The 19,631-nt window shown below is 43.1% G+C and overlaps 2 protein-coding genes across 2 annotated transcripts in view; both read right to left on the bottom strand.

Annotated features, from left to right (window-relative positions):
* The window catches only part of lig1 (ligase I, DNA, ATP-dependent), a 34,944-nt gene extending 23,376 nt beyond the window's left edge, over nucleotides 1-11,568 (bottom strand). The window contains exons 1-10 of the mRNA XM_031870680.1: nucleotides 11,414-11,568; nucleotides 10,689-10,754; nucleotides 9,496-9,697; nucleotides 6,969-7,164; nucleotides 5,626-5,730; nucleotides 4,462-4,881; nucleotides 4,190-4,301; nucleotides 1,922-2,008; nucleotides 1,083-1,139; nucleotides 278-446 (exon numbers count right to left, since the gene is read on the bottom strand). Of these exons, the coding sequence (XP_031726540.1) occupies nucleotides 278-446; nucleotides 1,083-1,139; nucleotides 1,922-2,008; nucleotides 4,190-4,301; nucleotides 4,462-4,881; nucleotides 5,626-5,730; nucleotides 6,969-7,164; nucleotides 9,496-9,697; nucleotides 10,689-10,754; nucleotides 11,414-11,430 (1,431 nt within the window). The 5' untranslated portion in view covers nucleotides 11,431-11,568. The remainder of the gene's footprint in view (nucleotides 1-277; nucleotides 447-1,082; nucleotides 1,140-1,921; nucleotides 2,009-4,189; nucleotides 4,302-4,461; nucleotides 4,882-5,625; nucleotides 5,731-6,968; nucleotides 7,165-9,495; nucleotides 9,698-10,688; nucleotides 10,755-11,413) is intronic.
* Nucleotides 11,569-11,917: 349 nt separating this feature from the next.
* On the bottom strand, nucleotides 11,918-19,311 carry LOC116396248 (ETS domain-containing transcription factor ERF-like). The gene is made up of 6 exons (XM_031870740.1): nucleotides 19,218-19,311; nucleotides 17,047-17,104; nucleotides 15,811-16,042; nucleotides 15,320-15,467; nucleotides 14,492-14,585; nucleotides 11,918-12,852 (listed from the first exon to the last, which is right to left on the bottom strand). Exons 1-6 carry the CDS (start codon nucleotides 19,245-19,247, stop codon nucleotides 12,542-12,544), a joined length of 873 nt encoding a protein of 290 aa, XP_031726600.1. The 5' UTR covers nucleotides 19,248-19,311; the 3' UTR covers nucleotides 11,918-12,541.
* Nucleotides 19,312-19,631: the final 320 nt, after the last annotated feature.

Genomic DNA, 19,631 nt, shown 5'->3' with positions numbered 1-19,631 from the left:
ACAACCAAACACACACACAGAGAAACATGGCCACACACACACACAGAGAAACATGGCCACACACACACACACACACACACACACACACACACACAGAGAAACATGGCCACACACACACACACAGACAGAGAAACGGCCACACACACACACACACACACACACACACACACACACACACACAGAGAAACATGGCCCCACACAGACACACACAGAGAAACATGGCCACACACACCCACACACCCACACACACACACAATGAAGTGACTCATCCTCCCACTTTCATGTGCAGCCTGGCTTCATCATCATCTCCTTGATAGAGTGGCTGGCAGCCAGCTGCCTGTGTTGCGACATCAGCATGCATTATGGGAGAGATAAAACACCATTTACCTGGAGAGAGCAGCAGCACGGAGCGGAGCAGGTTCGACAGCGTCTCGATGTTTCTCAGCCTGGGAAATGACAACAGGATGGCTTTGAGACGAGGAAGACGAGCTAAACGAATTTTAAAGCCATCCTGTAAATACTGGGAGGCGGGAAATGAGATTTGTCTGGGAGGTTTTAATCGGAAATGGAAGCCGGGGAGGCAGATGAACAGTTCATTTATGAAACGCTATACATCAGTTGGAGTGGGCGGGCGAAATAGAAGTCATCAGCGGCGCGTTTGTCATTCAATATCCTCAAAAGACAAAAAAAAAAGGAAGTCTGTAAAGGTGTTTTCTATTTGGTGGCTGGAGACGTGAGTTCCGGATCATCCTTTAAAGTGCATGATATGGATTCCTAACACTAAGAATTACATGCCTTTCTATCCAAATGCATTCTTTAGCATTCCTAGAAAATTGGCTAATTGTAAAAATTTAATTTCATGTCCCCTGCCCTCCTCAAATGAACACAGTTTCCTCAATTTCTCTGGCAGGAACACACTAATTATTTTTTTCAGAAATTCCCAGCAGGAAGCCCGAGTGGTAATTTTGTAAAAATGCTTTGGTATATTCTACTTCCTTTGAAGAGCGATCACTTTCTCCCAAATGGTGTTTTCCTCGTCGAGAGGGGGGAGAAACACCGTTTCCTCCATATGGAGCTCTTACCTGCCAGAGTCCTCTTCAATCTTCTCAAAGGTGCGAGCCACCGCCAAGTACGGCACTCTGGAGAGAGATGAGCAGAGAGTTAGCGGGAGAAGCTTTCTACAGCGTTTAACGGGCTCAGCTGTTCGGAGCCGCTCGCAATTAGTGCAACAGTAGAATGAGCTTTGATTGAGGGTTATCAAAACCCCGTTACAAGCAACAGCGGGGAGGACGAGGGTCAGAGCTGCCATGGAGGGAAAAACGATGTTCGGGGGACAAACGGGAGAGTAGTTTTTAGAAAACACGTCTCAAAAGAGACATTTTCTGTAGTTCTTTGCGGAGACGAACATGACGTTTAAATGTAATCTGAAGCAGACGGCTTTTGCTTTTGGTTACATGAGGAAACCTGAGAGACACAATGTTTTAAAAGTGTGTGACCGACATGTAGCTTCAAAAGGAGAAACACGAAGCACGGCACCGTACGCAGCAGCTGACCGGAGTCTAACCAGCTCGACATGATGTAAAAAGTTCATGATTTTTTTTTTTCCCCCCATCACCAAAGTCAGAGCACTTCCCTGGCGTGAAAATGTAATTTCCTCAGAGTTCTTTAATGTTCGACTCTGGACGGTTGCCCAGAATAAACCAGGCTGGTTGCCTCACAGTTGTTTTCATCGGTTATTCCGTGCGGTTCGCCCCCCAGTGGTCAACGCAAGAAATGCATCTCTTCGACATTCCAAATCAAAGCCCACGACTTTGTAAACTATCACAGCCGCTGGGAACCATACGTTGGTCGAAACACATTCACGACTTTGGGATCCCATTTGTGAGGCGAGTAGGCCGGGTAAGGATGGAGCTGGACTTACTTTTGGCCCTGCTTCCAGCAGGCGTGGTCCACAGGGTGGTAGTTGGCCCTGGACGGGTTGTAGTCCGTCTCTCCCGAGTTTGACTCGCTGAGGGAAGAACAACAAAGAAAACGAAGCAAATTAAAGAGTGTGACTGAGCGACGGCGACAGCTGTTAGTCACTGAAGCAAACTCAGATCTCTTTTGAGAAAGAGAGTCACGCACGCTCATAACAATGAGGCACTCTGAAATGTGAGGGTTTGAAGAGAAAGCTTCACTGGTTACAGTTAAAGAAAACAGTGCTTATTAAAACAAAGCATTTCCAACAGCAGCAATGTTATTAAAAAAACACTGATTGGGATTGTAAAAAAAAAAAAATGTTCACCGCAGTTCTAACAAGATGTGTTTAGTGTTTCTTTTCCTCACACGAGGTTGAACAAAATATCGTTACAAGAAGAGGAGCTGGAGCTGTGAACCGTCCTTTGTGTGGCGTTCCTCTCACTCCCGTCCCTGTCGCACACGAGCCAGCGATAAAAAAATAAACAGGCGGATGAAAAATGCATTTCCTCTCTTCTGGAGCTAAAAATAGTCGGTGGCTGGAATAGTTAACGTGACCTGAAAGTGACAAAGCAGTAATACACCGCTTCTGCTGCTGGTTTATTTAACAGAAGAACTGCTTTGTGTAAGAAAGAAAAGACTGATAATGTAGAGATACAAAATAATACCTCAGCTGAGGCTACAAAACCTTCCTACACACAGAGAGACGAGTATTTCACTTGTTCTGCCTGATCAGTGTTCAGAAGGCCTTCCCATGATCCTTAACTTTAACAGAAATCTATTGATACGCTGCTGACACGCCCTGATTATAAATATTGACACAAACTGAATTGGTGAAGTGGTTCAGCTATTTTAAGAATCAGGCTGAGTTTCCACTGGACGGGCCGTCCTTTAACGAGGAGACACGACGCCTAATTGACCGTACGATGACTTCTCACATGCGTCCGTCTCCAGATCCGTTAGGAACTTCTGGAGCTTCTTATAATTCAAGTATGATTTCAGTCTTGACTGAGACTGTGGTTTAAATAGAAATGAACTTTGCTGCAAAACAGACAGACGACACTGTTCAGACACCTGACAGCTCCATAGCAGGGTTATTATCGTAAAGTTAAGAAATGATAAGCAGTGGAAAATATTGTTAGTAAACTGAAACTAAATGAATCTGATTAGATCTAAAATGAAATGAATAAAAAAATCTGCTCAAAACATGATTCGACCAATTTTCCCTCTATTGGCAACGTAAGGGAACATGTCTTAAAGAAACGGACGTGTTTATTGTCTCCAAATAAGAGTCAAAATGAGGTCCAGACGTGCATGTGTTGTGGGAGGAGCAGCCTGCCCCCTAAGACGTGCATGTGTTGTGGGAGGAGCAGCCTGCCCCCTAATGTAAATGAAATGTGATTCGTTCACAGTTGTACCAGCTGCTGTTTTGAGTCCAGCGTGAAATGTACTGATGAGCAACATGGACCTCAGCACACCTCTTTTCATCACAGCCAACATGGGAATTACATTTAAAATATTCTTTGAAGAAACCAAACGCTGACCCACAGGAAGAAAGAGTTCTAAAATACGCTGAGTAGACGGTATTGGACCAGCGCTGTAGAAAAGACCTTGAGTGGCTCGGCTGCTGGCGGCTCATCCAGAGATTCAGCGAGTCGCAGTTTGTAGCCACAGACGGTATGAACTGAGTGAGAGTGACCTAGATCTCACGTTCTCTCTCGTCTTCGTGTGTGTTTAGCTCCATGAAGACGGGATTTGAAAGTCCAGGTACAGACGTGTACTGCTCTCCCCTAATGTTAAGCTTTTTAGATACAACAGAGATGATCACTACCGTGAAAAGGAGAATTCCCGAGACATTTAACCGACTCGACATTCAAGGAGGTGGCTCTATGCAGTAGTGAAGATGAAACATCGTGGCCGTTCATACGGTACTGCAGCTATGTAGTTTCTATGTTTATGTAGCTACGTACTTCTGAGACCTTATACCTGGTCCCAACAGAAACAAACTAAAACAGCCTTGCTCCATAATCTCCTTTATTGTAACGCTGCCTTTCTCTCCCTTTCTTTGTGTAGGCGGCCATCTTGCTTGAATTACATGTGAAGTGTGCAAAGTCGATCAGGTTGACGTCAATTATTTTGGCCATGATAATGGTGACTTAAACTTTAACACCTACTAGCGGGTGAGATGTCTGTCCTGAGCTTTGCTGTAACTTCCTGTTGCACTGGGCCTCACCCTTTGGTGTCTTTGGCGTCCTCCTCTGAAGTCTTCCTCTCGCCGCTAGTCGTCTTCTTCTCCCCTTCGCTCTTCTCTGGCTTCTCCGTCTTCACGGCAGCTTTTCTTGGGGCTGTTGAATTAAAAAGAAGAATGAGTGAAAGGTGAGGGAGGAGCAGGAGTTGGGGCAGAGAAATATTTTTGCCGTCTTTCCTAACTGATAAAAGCACATTTACAGACACTTATTTTTTTTTTTTTTGTGCAAGCACAGAGCTATGCAAATAGCTCCTCACCAAAGAAACTGCTGATGGGAGCTTTCTTGAGTGGCTCCTTATCTTTCTGCTCTTTTGGTTCTTTCCGCTTTCTCGCCGTTTGACTTTTTGGGCTCTCTTCTCCCTCTGTCGTGTCCTTTTCAACCACCTCCTCCTCCTCCACCTTCTTCTTCTTCTTCTTTTTGGCAGCGGCGGGCTCTTTCTCATCATCCGTCTTCTCCCTTGCTTCATTTTTCTTTTCCGCCCCCTCAGCTTTCTTTACTTTCCCATCAGAGCTATTTCTCTTCACCCTCTCCTCCTCTTCCTCCTCCTCGTCCTCCTCCTCTCCTCCTTTGTTCTTCTTCTTCTCCACCACCTCTTCATCTGGGTTGTTAGCCTCAGTCACTGCCTTTACAACCCTTTCTTCCTTCACTCCCTCCTCCATGGGTTCATCGGTGTTTCCTACACAGGGGGAGACAGAGAGAGAGAGGAGTCATTGAAGAGATAAATGCCAGCAGGTTTACAGAGAGCCCACTTTTTTATTTTTCCTCTGTGAGACCATGTTTGAAGATGGCTTTCAACATAACAGCCTTCTTCAATGAATGCCGCAGGTTATATTTTTAAGGTTTCCATCTTCACCCAAGAGTCCGGGAAGAGAAAATGACTATTGACAAACCTGCAGCAGCGAGTGTCAGCAGACAAAGCCGGGCTCATGAGACATGAAACTTTAATTTCCTCCTCCACAGGTTAAAGTGACGGCTGAATCCAACTGTCACTTTTTGGTACTTAACCAGCCAATTAAAAAGAAAAAGGAAAAATGAGAGCGAGGCCATTTTCCTGTCTGCAGGTACACATGCTGCTTTAAGAAACAACCCACCAGGTTTAGAGGTGCTGACTGGGCCAAAACTCTTTCACTGAATAAAAAAAGAAGTTGCAGCCTGATTTAGCACACTCATCACTTTCTGTAAATAAGACTAATCAGGCAAAGAGGCTTGATGTCAATGGGAGACTTATTCTGTAGCTAGAACTCAAAATTGGATTTTATCACTCGTGTTGTTTTGCTTTTATTTCTATTTGGAAATTGAATTAAAGTGCTTCCAAACTTCCCAACTCCGATCATCCCAGAAACTCTCTAATTTTACATTCTCATCCAGACCTGTGAAGGACCTGTGCGCCGTTATCAGACTCGTAGAGGTGAAGGCGTACCTGCGCCGCTCTCCACGCGGGATCGCTTGTTTTGCTGACCCGGCGCTTCCTCGGCCTCGTCTTTCCGGCTCTCATCGAGCTTCCTCTTGGGGAACATCTTCCTGGCTGCGCACGTCAGGGCGGGCATTAAATTAAAAAAGGAAAAAAGAAATTGAGAAGCATCCCAACTGAAATCCTGCCATGATCAAACAGAAGGAGGCTGTGGAGAGTCGGCTCTCTAACTGCAGATGTAGGGCAACGAAGAAAAAATAAAAAGAGAAAAGAATCACAGATACGTACTTTGCTAATGAAAACACTAATTCCATCCTGAAAGATATTATGCAGCGCAGCAGCTTAGGGTTTCAGTGTAATTTCCTCTGTAATGTTATGCAGCAGTGGTGCTGGAGGGTAAATTTAGTTTTGGTTCCACATCAGCCTCTGTTTTGGTCCTCGTTAGGGTTCTAGCACAGGTAGCACTGCTGATGCCTTTTCTTCTAGATATTATAACGACTACATTAACCCAGGACATTAAGAATGCAATTTCGGGTCAAATTACAGTCACATTAATGCGATGGTGGCACCGCTGCTGAAAGCAAAACACTGCAGTCAACAAACATGAGAGAGAGAGCGAACGGGAGGATGAGAAGAAAAGGAGCCGCTTTCCTGCTGCAAGAAGGAGGATGAAGGAAACAAAGTGAGGAAGTAAAGGAGGTGCTCCCCAAAATGAAAACAAAGCTGCGATACTCGACATCTGTGCAGCTCTAAGCAGCTTAAGCATTCCATTCAAAGTCACACATTTCTGGTGTGACATGAAAAGTACAAAACGCCACTTAAAACCACTCGGGCATTCTATTTGATGGTAAATGCAGAAAGTAACGCATGCATCTCATTTAAAATTCACAGATAATGAACATGTATGAGCCCTCTTTTAAACGTATAGACACTGCATAATGACAACGTCTTACGTTCTTTCTCAAAGTAATGATGGAGGCTTGAGGAGTGTGTTCCTGGTTCAGCAGATGAATAATGAGAAATAATGCAGCACAGTGAGAGTCAGTGTAAAAGGTTGAGACAGATAAGGAACCCAGAGGGAGGAAAGAGTATTTAGAGTTTTTCACTCAGTTTGTGATAAATGTCTTGTTTGTTTTTTTCCCCTCATTGTGAACTAATGAGTATTTGGAGACATTAGGCTCCTGCTAATAAAGTATAATCAAGTAAAATAGCCCGAGGCAGAAAGACTATCAATCGTGAGCTGGTGTCAAAAATCCAAAATGCTGCAATTTTGAGAAGAAAAAAAAGTTAAGAACCACAGATTTAGTGGCAGGACTAAAGAAAGAAAGGATGAAATGTGATCAGATACTGACCGGTCTTGCGTCTGACGATCCCAGAGGGGGAGATGGAGTTCGGAGTCCCGGGTGAAGCAGAAGACGCCGGGGTAGCGGGAGTCACAGGGGTGGCGGGAGTCACAGGGGTGGAGGGGGCCGGTGGAGGAGACAGAGGGGTGGAGGGGGCCGGTGGAGGAGACAGAGGGGTGGGGACGACCTTAAAGATGGTGTCCTTCTGAAAGAGACGAGCAGAGTTGGTTTTGGTGATCATTGTGACGAGAGGCTGGAACGAACAGAGTTACTGCACATCGTGGTTCCGATTTCTTTTATCTAAATTACATCAACATCTTGATTATTTGCATCAACAGCCGACATCGAAAACCCAGGAACGGACAGTAACAGTTCTCCAAAACATCGTGATCTGGATCACTGTGGATAGTTTGTATCACGCATGTGGCTTTGTGTGCCACGGCACCACGAGTATTCACTTTTTAAATCGGTTGTAAACGGGTAAAAAGAAGAAGAATCATTGGATTATCAAACAATGGCCTGTCAACATGGAGCAGCTGAAAGCAAAAATGGATGAAGTGTCTCAGTAAGCATTGGAAAGGAAATACTGCAGACCCTGAATGACACGCACCTCCACCAGTGAGGAAACTAGTTTGTTGTTCAATGGAGCGCGTTGTTGAGAGGGCTGAGGAGGAGGAGAGCTGCTAAAAGTCAGTGTTGAGCCCCACCAAACGGCTCCAAAGTCCCAATTAATCATCGTTGTGGGGTTGTTCTTGCATGAACTGAAATCTGCACAATCCCTTATAAACCATCAATAACTATGCAGTCCCCCCCAGCACTGCAACAGGGGGGGTATCGTACATGTAGTGTGTGTGCTTAACTCCAGCCTCCCTGATGAGGATGAAGGTCACGAGCAGAAACGTGTTGCCAGGTCTCACATTTAAGTTCTTTAGTCTTTCCCAACCAGGGGTACTTCTACTACACCAGGGGGGGTACTTCTACTACACCAGGGGGAGTACTTCTACTACACCAGGGGGAGTACTTCTACTACACCAGGGGGAGTACTTCTACTACACTAGGGGGGGTACTTCTACTACACCAGGGGGATACTTCTACTACACCAGGGGGGGTACTTCTACTACACCGGGGCGGTTTTTCTACATCGGGGGGGTTCTTACTTAACAAATTTCCCCCTGGGGATGAATAAAGTATCCATCTATCTATCTACTTCTACATCAGGGGGTACTTCTGCATCAGGGGATACTTCTGCAGTTTCAGGAGATGCATTAAAGATTAAACACATATCCACATGTTTGTGTTAAGGAGAAAATCAACACAAATCTGTTATAATCTGCAGTGATGCTGATCATTAATGTGTTTATTTTCACAGAATAACCAATAAACTACTCTAGGACACTTCTCCCCTGAACATTACATGCTATGGTTGAGAAAATAAAAAACTTTAGAGAAGCAAGTAAGTTGAAATAGAGTTTAAAGTATTTGATGAATAAATGCAGTTCTCTGTGTGGTAGCGGTACGAATACAAACCTGATCAATACTGAAATAAAAACGGTGAGATTTACAGCCTCACCGTTGTTTTCCTCCGACAACTAGCGAGTCAGGCTGAGGTACGGCAGGATAAAAGGTTGTGTCAAATGTTTCCTTTCTCCATAAACCTTGAAAACGGGCGAAGTAGAGCCAGAAATCGGGCCTCTAATGTCGGGATTTCATCCGTTAGATAAGTCGGTTACATTCTCTCTGCTTGGATCTGAAAGCCTGACATCAGGTCTTTCAAGTCTCCTCTAGTCCTAGTGTGCGAGACCCGACCTGGAGAACTCTGTCACCACGAAGGCCTTTTGTTTCACATCTCACAGACCATCAATTAAACAAAAACAAAAGATTAATCACCAGTAAAAACACTCATTAGCTGCTGCTCTACATTTATCTCTGTGGCCACCAGCACATGTATTATCAACACCGTGTCACAACAAATAATCAATGGTTGCGGCCGTGTGAAAGTGAGGTGAGGGTCACGCTGCCGTCACGATCGATGAATAACTGCTGACACATCACAGAGAGAGGATGAACGGGGCCGTTCAGAGAAGTGTTCATCAAACAGCAGGTGGTCGAGCGACAGCCAAAGCCGATAATCAGCTCTTTTTTTCCCCCATCATGCGGCTTATTGATGAAAATGCATTCAACGTGGTGATTCACCGCACAATTACCGTCTTTGTGCACCGGCGCTTTGGCCACCGTTGAATAAAACAACAAACAGCGATACGCCGACAGGAGCTCCGACGGTCATTACGTTCAGCTTGTGTGGGTTTAGAACATGTGACGGCTCCACAGCGTTTCAATAGCGCCTACAGTGTACAAAGGAGTCCAGTAGCGTCGTTTTAAATCACCTTTTAGAATCATATCAGACTTTATTTAATAAATATTTACTTTGTTCGTTAACACGATGACGTCCCGTCAAACTGTCAAAATAAATCCAGTTGGTTTGTTGAATTTTGTGATTAGAAATAAACTGAATTAGGATGGTTTAAGTGTCTTTTACCTTTTCTCTTTTATCAGGAGCTTCTTTGTCTCCTTGTCCCTTGGCGGCGGCGGCGGTTTTCTCTTCAACAACCGGCGCCTCCTCCTCCTCCTCGTCCTCCTCGTCGCTGTCCAGGATCTGTCGGCTGCGTTTGGAAACCTTCCTGACGGGCGAGTCTGCTTCCCGGACGCCATTCTGCACCTTGAGAGGGCTTTTGACGGGTCTGGAGACGAGCACAGAGACACGGCGCAATTCAAATAAATAAAAGCCATGAGCCTCTTTCATACGGTACCTTTACAAAGCACAGTCTCAGGGAAGGCTGCATTAAGCATTCTAGACAGGAAAATACAACCGAGACGTATAAAATCAAGGCGAGCGTTATAAAAGAGAGGTCAAAGCGATGATGAAAGGATCTTTACATGAAGACAAGAGTGTTAAAGAGGCTTTTCAGACACTCTAAAGATGATACTGTGGCGATAATGAACACTATCATCAAAGCTAAGCAGAGATGAGAAACACAAGTTGTCATCTCTTTTGATAACACAAACTTTTATTCATAATTCAGAGTGATTCAAAGATAATTGCCCATATCCAAGCTGTCAGAGGAGTTTCAACATGACAAAGCATGTTTACTGATGTCTGAGCTAAGGTTTTTAAAGTAGTATTCACCGTCAGAGAAGCTATTCATTTCTAAGGAGTCCGTTACGTTACAGTATTGTTGTTTAAATATGTATTATAGAATAAGAAGCATTTTTCAAAAGGTTTTGTGTGTTTTAAGCATGATTGTTACACCGATGGGTTCGAAAAACAAACAAAACGAATATCCAAATACCAAAATAGAAAACAGAAAACCTACCCAACGCACGTATATACAAATATTTAAAAACTCCGGTTCGGTATAATACAGTATGTGATGTTTTTGTATAAATATTAGTACTGCATTAATGTGCATGTTACATTGGGTTGGGTGTTAAACTGTAGTCTAAAAGGAGCTAAAGCTATAAATGTTTGAGAGTCGTGCAGCAAAAAGCTCAATATTTGTCTGTGAGATGTAGCGGAGCAGAGCTATAAAGCATCAATAAATATAAATACATCAAGTAAAGTCCCTCAAACTTCTGCTTCATTCCTCTGAACTTGTGTTACATCTCTCCATCAGATGTAGTAAACCAACAATAAACTCCCATTCTGCGTGATTTAAAATAAACAAATCTTACTTCTTCACACGTTCATCTGTGGCTTTCTTCTGAATCTCTTTGTTGCTCTTGGGCTGAAAGAACGATCTGATGTACGAGGACGAGGATGATGAGGAAGAGGAAGAGGATGAGGACATGATTACCATCAGAGTTAAATAAAATAGAGTAACAGTCATTAAAACAATATGTAACTGTTATGTATATGTTTTGCCGATGACAGTTGGGGTTAACTTAGGTTAGAGGGCTGCTAGTTAAACGGTTAACGTCAGTTAATGAATCAATGTGCGTGTGCGTTGTGCGCGTGCGTTGTTAACGTCAGTTAACGAATAAACGAGTCAACGTTAAGTGCGTAGTTAATTGCGTAAGTTAGCTAGCCTCATGTAACGTTAGCTAATGTTGTGGTGCTTCCATAACAAAACTAAAAAGCTAACGGTTATTGTTTACCGTTAGCTCACGCGCTACATTTAACGTGTTATGACAAGAGTTTGACGTGTCTTACCCAAAAACAGACGTTACAGACAGTTTATGCTAATGCTAACTTACAGGCAGTGCAGTTAACACTAGAACTTAGCTAACGTTACACTCATTTAGGCCCTTTGACCCTAACTGATTATCACAATACACTTAACTAGCTGACGTTGGTAGGTTATTCAACGCTAATACAGAGTCAAACAGCCTCCAAACTATCGCTAATCCTCAAAGTAAGATAAATATAAACCGTTCTCAACGCTAAAGTTTGGACTCACGCGATGCTTCGCTGCATGTTGTCGTTAAACTCTTCCCCTCAGATAGTATTAATAACGTTATTAGTTAAAACACTGCACAGGGTCCAACATCCACACACAAAAACACAAACTCCCGCGCTGCAGAATGACACCAAAAAAGAATATTCGGCGCGAAAAATGAAATCTTAACCAAAGATCGTCAAGAGAAGAAGAGCTGACACGCGATCGATAAAATCTGGTCCGTTTGTAAAAGTTAAGATATTGTACACATGAAGAACAGTGTGAAATACAGTACAACATTGTAATTCACCAATACAGGAAGGAAGGTTATTATATTTGGTTTTTATTTGATACAGTTTGCAATATTAAAATAGAACATACTGATATTATGAATGCGTGTGCCAAAAAAACACCATAGATTAACATGTTTGTCTCTTTAAATACAATTGAAATAACACATTTAACAAAAAGAAAATCAACAAAATGAACATGGTTCCCTTAAAGTAGTAAAACATGGAGAATGTAATAATACGTTTGATGTGTATCTTGCAGTTTTCACAGCATTCTGATTTGGATTTAGTGTACCTGGAAAATATCTACAGAGTGCCACATCTTACTCTCTGAGACATCTCTGCTCCGACTCTCTCCCGGGAAAAAAATGTTTGTGGGAGTCCAAAAGACGCTACTGCCCCCTGCTGTGTCGGAGTGGTACCCGCAGACACCGCTGGCTGGTCCTGATGCTGCAAAGAAGACATGAAAAGCTCCTTTCATGAAAATGTCACATCGTCTGTTTGAATGCATCATTCATGCAGCTCCTGTTACTTCCGTGGAGTCAGAGGGAGAATGCAGGAAAAGCTGCTGAATAATTGAAGTTAAGTGTACTGCTTTATTTACTCAAATGCAAGTACCATGTTGTTAATTGTTTACAAGTGCAATTCCCTGACAGTGGCTTGAAGTGCTGACAGAAGAAAAAGTAGCTTCCTCAGTATTTCTATGAAAAACATAAACACACACATCATGGCCTAACTTAATAAATAAAATGAATAACAAACTAAAGTACAATGAGCTAAAAACACGGACAAAAGAAGTGTGTATTTGAGATATTTGAGGAGGCAAAGCAGTCCATCTGTTGTAGTTTGTTCCTCTTCCTCACTCCCTTTCCCCCGTCTGTGCAAAATCTCCCGCTTTCCTCTCCTCTTCGTGAATTTCAGTCTGTTTCACTCCCCCGAACATGTTTCGACTGATGTGGTTCAGATCCCACCCCGCGGGGCTCTTGTGTGGCCAGCCGCTGGCGCTCACGTGGAGGGCCAAGGGGATGGGTGGGAGGACGGAGTCCCCCAGGTTGGCCCCCTGACGTGCAGGGCCGTAGATGAAGGGGAAGTGACCGTGGAGAGCCCGGGGCGTCGGGAGGAGCTTAGGGAGGCAGCACGGGAGCAAGAAGGGGTGAGGCACATGGACCGCTGTGAGGAAACAGAGAGAGAGAGAGTCACATCAATCAGAGTCCAAAATAATCTGTCGTCATGTGTTTCACGTGTGAAAAAGAACCAACCAAGAGCTCCGATACGTATTAATTCATCAACGTTCAAACATTCATTAAACAAATCTGTTTTCCAGAATGAACTTGAAGCATTAAACGGGGCCTTAAATCACGTTGATGTCACTCACAGCTAAATTAAAACGACCTTTTTCACCTTGTTAGCCGACGCTGCACAATATAACTTACACATTTGACATTTTTATGGCAAAAGTTGTGAAAGAAAAATAAAATAAAGTGTGAAAGTTCATTCTTGACCTCGGAGCTTCAAACGTCTTCAGAGCAGCTGAACAAACTCAGAGGAAGACTGTGAAATACGGTTGAAAGCACAAGTAAGGGGACTTTGAGTTAAGATGTTTTTGTCAAAGAAAATCTAATTTGATGTATTTTATATTGAAATTCTGTTGCTTTTATTTCATTTAAAGCTGCACATTTGAAGTAGTTAAATCCAACCAGCGACCCTGTAAATAACAAACACCTGCAGTACTACAATGTTCACAGTGGAGGAGCATTTCTTTTGGTGTCGACTCCCGAAAGATACCACAGTTAGACTCCAGATGCTTTATTCATCTTGAAAAACCCAATATTTGTCTTCAAGGACAAGACTGAACTGCATTTCGTTTCACCTCGAAATAAAAAAAAATATATACACCAGTGAGCCGCAGGAGAAAAAGCAATTTCCTCGTGACTTGAACTAAAAGAAACTGCAGCACATTTAAGAGTGAATCATGGTGACGACAAGCCGAGTGTGAGGAGGATGGAAAAGTGATATTTCAAAGGCAAAGCTACATGAAAGTGTTCTGATATCCAGTTAATACTGCAGGTTCTGTTGAATACTTAACAAAGAGGTCTAAAGGATTGGATTGCTCCTGACTACTGTCTGTGTATCTTCTTCCATTGTTGTCCAAACAACATCAAAAACACATCAGTGAGCCAAACTGTTGCACCGAGGGACTTGCTCCTTCGTTGGCAGGAACTCAAACACATCGTGCTGCTATAAATACTCACTACAGCTCCAAATGTGAATCAATCCACGGCTGAAAATAGTCCCCAGGAAATACACAATGTATTCTGTGTTTGAGTGACGTTTGCTAAATAAAAACCTACAGTTCAGCTTGTATTTATGAATAGATCCCATCGGTTCCACAGATTGTATGGCTTTGTGTTTTATCTTTTGCTTTGTAAAGCATTGTGCAATAACTGGTTTATATATATATAAATAAATAAATACACTATTATAATTATTAATAGTAGTAGTTGTAGTAGTAATTAAACTGCATATTTCTAATCTATTTGGATCTCGTCAATATAATCTAGTTTTCCCATTTTATTCGTGTTACTTTTATACATTTTATTGGCTGTTTTATTGTTTTCATCATATTGTAATTAGTATATTTGTTATAACATTTTATGTGTTTAAATTCAGTTGTTTTGCTTGCCTTCAGCCTTCAGCCTTCAGCCTTCAGGCTGAATAATCACGGGGACAATAAAAACAGAACGAATGGCTTCGCCACTTGTAACCGACTCGCTGCGAGATGTTCCCGCTGTGCAGGCGAGTCTCTGACGGGTGCGCTTCTTACCTCCGCCTGCTCCTCCACACAGAGGAAGACCACTCTCGGCGGGGGGGAGATGGAAGGGGAGGGGGCCGCTCTGCAACAGCTGCAAGACGGACGGATGGAGGATGAGATGGAGAGATGGTTGAAATGGGAACGTGGACCCTTTCAATGCAATCTACGTCTGATACGGTGTGCACAACACATTAGGAGCACCGGGGAGCTGTTACCGACGTATTAAATATACAGCAGATCAAAGCTGATGCAGCTGAGAGCAGAAACCTTAAACGAGCACTTCAGATGATTAAAACAGTAATAAACTTAATAGCAGGAAGGTGTTACTGATGTTTTGCACACTGGTGGCCTCATTTAAAATTGAAATATTAAAAAAAAACAAAAAACTTGATTACAATGCATGATATTAAGAGTTTTATTCACAGAAGCTAATGGTGAATCCTTAAATAGACTGCACTTATACAGCACTTCTACTTCAATCATAAATGACGGCGCTTTCTAAAGGACGGAAGCTAACCTGCCTGTGAACATGATATAACTTTAACACAATGACAGCTTTCAATTACATGGCAAAGTTTCAGAAATGATTTCTGTTTAAGTCAGCCAGTTTTATATTAAATTATAAAGTGGAAGTAATTGTTTCTATCAGAGTCGGCCCGTTGCTTTTGTGATGAGAAACAAAACTACAGGTATCTCCCAGAGACAATTTATTAATCATTGTATTATTAATCCTTTTATGTGAAACATAATATAACCTAGAAGCCAGATTTCCAAACATCGGAGTCCTTTAAGTTGTGATATGAGATGTAGAGATGTGGTGATGACCTGATGGCTGGGTGGTGGTGGTGGTGCTGGAGGTACAGGTGGAGGTGGGTATCCCGGATAGTTGACCAGGATCAGTTTGCTGAAGTTGAACTTGTAGGTGAATCTCTTCCCTTTGGTCTTGTGCAGGATGCGTTTGTTGTAGTAGTATCTGGAAGTAAAATGTTTCCTGTGTCAGACTACACTCTGTTTTCAACTGGACGTGTGTGTGTGTGTGTGTGTGTGTGTGTGTGTGTGTGTTCATGCCAGGCTGTAAGTGTGTATGGTATGCCCTCATATGGCACTTTAGATGAAAGTGCTTCCCAAATGGCATGTGTAACATCTGTGTGCATTTTGAAGTTTAAATTTTAATTTGACAACATATGTTGGCTAGGAGAACGTTTTATTTCCAGCATCAGCCTGAGGGAGAAGCTGCACTGAGAGGGAGGATTACACACAGTTAAAGAACTGTGTGTGTGTGTGTGTGTGTGTGTGTGTGTGTGTGTGTGTGTCACCTCAGCGCCCGGCTGAGCTTGTCGTAGTTCATGTGTGGTTTGCCCTTCCTCTCCCCCCACAGCCTGGCCAGCCTCTCGGGGTCCCGGATGACGAACTCGCCCCACTCCCCTCCCCAGCCGATGGCCCCGCCCTCGCCCCGCCCCAGCAGCTCCAGCAGGAAGTGCCACAGCTGGACCTGTCTGGAGCCGGGCGACCAGGCTGGTTTGTAGGCCCAGTCTGGGAAGAGCACTGCTGGAGAGACAGGAGGAGGTATACGGTACGATGAGGCCCAGCCAGAAAATGTGTTCGTTGAATTGTTGTCGTCTGGGAAAACCACAAATCAGATTTCGATGAAGTCTGCGTTAATATTGTGAGCATCAAACTGAGAACTTGGGAAACGAGCCCCTGCACCACCAGCACCACCAGCCCCCCCGTGTTACAGCGTCTTCAGAATGACAATAGCAGCTACACCCAATTAAAAAGCTCCTCATACAACTGTGTGCTCCAGATGTCACTGTCCCAGATCAGATGAGGTTCCGGCGTGCATATTCAACTTTGATAGTTTTTGTCCATTTGTCAATTAGTTCGTACAACAATGTGTCACAGATAACTATTAGTTTGATGTTGATGACAAAACATGAGAAAATGAAAGATTTCGCCGCGCAAGAATTAGAAGTCATGCAAATAAATAAAATAATTTTTGGAAATTCAGTGTGTGTCAAGACTTGGTGCTTAACAACATTGGTTATCTCTGCGCTAGAATCAGTGGTGGGATGTAAGTAAGTGCATTTACTCAGTACGGGACCTTTAAGCAAAATAAACTCTAAAAAAACCTCATGAGAAGTTGACTTCTTAGAGATACGTGGTGCTCACAGGACGGCAGCACTACAAACATATGATGATCTTATAAAATATAATGCATAGCTTTTAAACTACCCAACAGTGAATAAAGGAGTTAAAGTTAGCACCACCATAAACATCTGCAGCAGTAAAATGCAACATTAATGCAGCTGTAATGTCCACTCTGGTCCTCCGTAGTGGACGCCACATCAAAGTAAAGAAAAGTTCAACAAGGAAGTTAAACTTTTATACGTTTTCATCACGCCGCTGTGCTTCAGGCTGATGCACACTGCAAAGAATGAACACATAACGACTCTTACATAGATATGAAAGATCTGCCCAACGCACAAATGACAAACCCACGCAAACCCACGCATGTAAATGAGTGAGACGAAGGAGCACGAACGCACACTTACTTCTACTCCAGTAGGGCGATGAAAGGTGTCCTGCTGAAGAGCTACAGCTGCACTGCATCTAAAAAACACACCATAAAATACACTACGCAGCATCTTCATCACTGTGATCATCATCAGAGAGGGGGGGGGGGGGGGAAACAAAACATAAAAGAAATATGAATTGGCTGCCATGTGGTGTTAAATTAGCCATCACAACAAAGCAGAGATGTAACTGATTACAGCAACCTCTGCACTTCATATCACTTATGAAAGTAAATCATCTTCACGCATATTAGTTTAGTGACAAATAGGACCAGAGCAAAGTCTCCAGCTCTCCCGACTCCATTTAACACAATATCAACATTATTAATAATAAATACAGGGTTTATAGATCTCTGTCAGTTCATAATGTGCTTGAAATTACATTTAATTTAACAGCTGATTAAAGCTCATCAGACTCTTTGGTAGTAACGTCAATGTGTGTAAGAAGCATCTCTTTCCCTCCAGATACTGTTTTCTACAGTATATATTCTTTTTCTATGATTTCGACCCACACACACACACACACACACACACACACACACACACACACAATGACCTTCCCAGCCGATTCGGCAGAGCGGAGGCACCCAGCAGCTTCCCTGGAAGGCTGAAAACTAATCTCTTCAAGAAGCACTTGGCATAACCCTTTTTTCCCGCTGAATGATGTCTCCTCTTCCTATAAGCCGTAATATCCTCTTATCTTGGAGCAACAACAACAACAAAAAACAACATGTCTCCCCCTTAGCTCTTATTTTATTCCCCTTTTCCCCGCAGCAGCACACTCCCCCATGATCACTGCAGGGTCACGGGGACATTATCGGGGAAACCTGGAGGGCTGAGCCAAAGACATTTCTACTTTTAAGGCGCCATTTAGACAAAAACAGGTTCTGCTGTCACAAGGCCAACACAAAAAACTCATTAAAACAAAATGCAATCATGCGGGAACAGGATTAGCAAACAAATTAGTAAAATGATATGTTTTTATCCAAATGTTGACTCCGACATTTGTGTTTTTCCCTATTAATTGGCTGTTTTGTTGGTTCACTACAAATTGCCGCTTGTTCTACATGAGCGTCAGCTAAGTGCCGAAACATGCAAATCTAAATCCACCATCAATCTAATGACAGCCACAATGACTCTGAATGCCACAATTAAAAAACGACAAGTAAGAATCATCATGCCAGTCAACCACAAACGGTCGTCAGAGGTTTTTTGGGTTGTTTTTTTTTTTTTTAAGTACACGACTAATTCAACTAATCACTCACGGGAATTCTCCCTTACAATCATCTTATTTACAGAGAGCCAGCTAATTAAAGACTCCCGTGGACGTGCGATAATTATTCAATCGGTCCTGTTACCTTGTTTGGAGCAGGAGAGGAAAAAGCTTCGTTAGATGAATAACAATGATCGGTTTGTCTGCCGGCCCGCTTCAAGTCTGGGAGGACTGAAGGATGGATGGACCGAATCTTAAACCCTCCATCTCACCTCACCCCTAACCACACACACACACACACACACACACACACACACACACACACACCTCCCCACCTCTCCCTCCTGCAACATCCCTCCCTCTCTCTCCCCTTCCCAGACATAGGGGGGGTCAAAACTAAAACATCTTATTGTTGTTGATGCCTTTCGAGAAAAAAACACTGGATAAAAATAGAACATTTAAAAGTGACCAAACTCTCAAAATAACAAATAATCCAGAAAAAAATTCCTCCCAAAATAGTTTTCTTGGAAATTGGGACAAATCAATCTGTTGATGAATCCATTAGTGGAGCAACAGAGAATCAATCAACGACACCTTTTGATTATCGATATGTCTAAGGCTGCAACTGATTATTTTCATTATTGATTGTTTTCGTGGTTAGTTGTTTTGTGTATAAAATGTCTGAAATGATCTGTTTTAATCTCCCAGAGCTGATCCAAAACACAGTTTACTGTCATATATGCTCATCAATGTAATCTACAATGGAATAATCCATTAAACCATCAACTGTCTCAGATATTTCTATTGTTTCAGTCATTAATCAAGCAAACATGTTGTCTTATTATATTGTAAATTGAATATTTGGATTTTTCTTTAACTGTTGTTTGAACAAAACATGCACATTTAAACCACATCAACTTTGATTGGGTAGACTAACTTGTAAACCGTAGTTGCAGCCGCAGCACATCGGATGTTGTCTGTAAGCAGAGAGGTCGACTGCTGCGACAGTAAACCGTCATCACAGGTGGGATTCTAAAGGGTCGGACCTGAGAAGAAGACAGAAATGAGCCGGGAGGAAATAGGTGACGGTGCTCTAATCCGCTGTGGATTGGCGAGTATTATAGTGAGCCGAGGCTGTGATCGACTGGAGGGAAGGTGACTGGAGAGTTTTCTCCTCGCTGAATCAAATGTGCGGCTGAACTCAACAGCAGAGCAGCACTTTGCTCCACAGCTGCTTTTCACTCGGGACCTTGGCCGAAGGTCAACGGGCTGTTAAATACTCGGCCACACTGGCTCAGGAGGCTGCGAGAGGTCGGGACACACTTTACATGACGTGATTACATGGTGGTGA

Source organism: Anarrhichthys ocellatus, unplaced genomic scaffold (assembly GCF_004355925.1).
Source record: "Anarrhichthys ocellatus isolate YVR2014 unplaced genomic scaffold, GSC_Weel_1.0 scaffold54, whole genome shotgun sequence".
NCBI classification, from domain to species: Eukaryota; Metazoa; Chordata; class Actinopteri; order Perciformes; family Anarhichadidae; genus Anarrhichthys; species Anarrhichthys ocellatus.
Note: the sequence above shows the minus strand (reverse complement) of the source record. Positions and strands in the feature narration are given on the sequence as shown.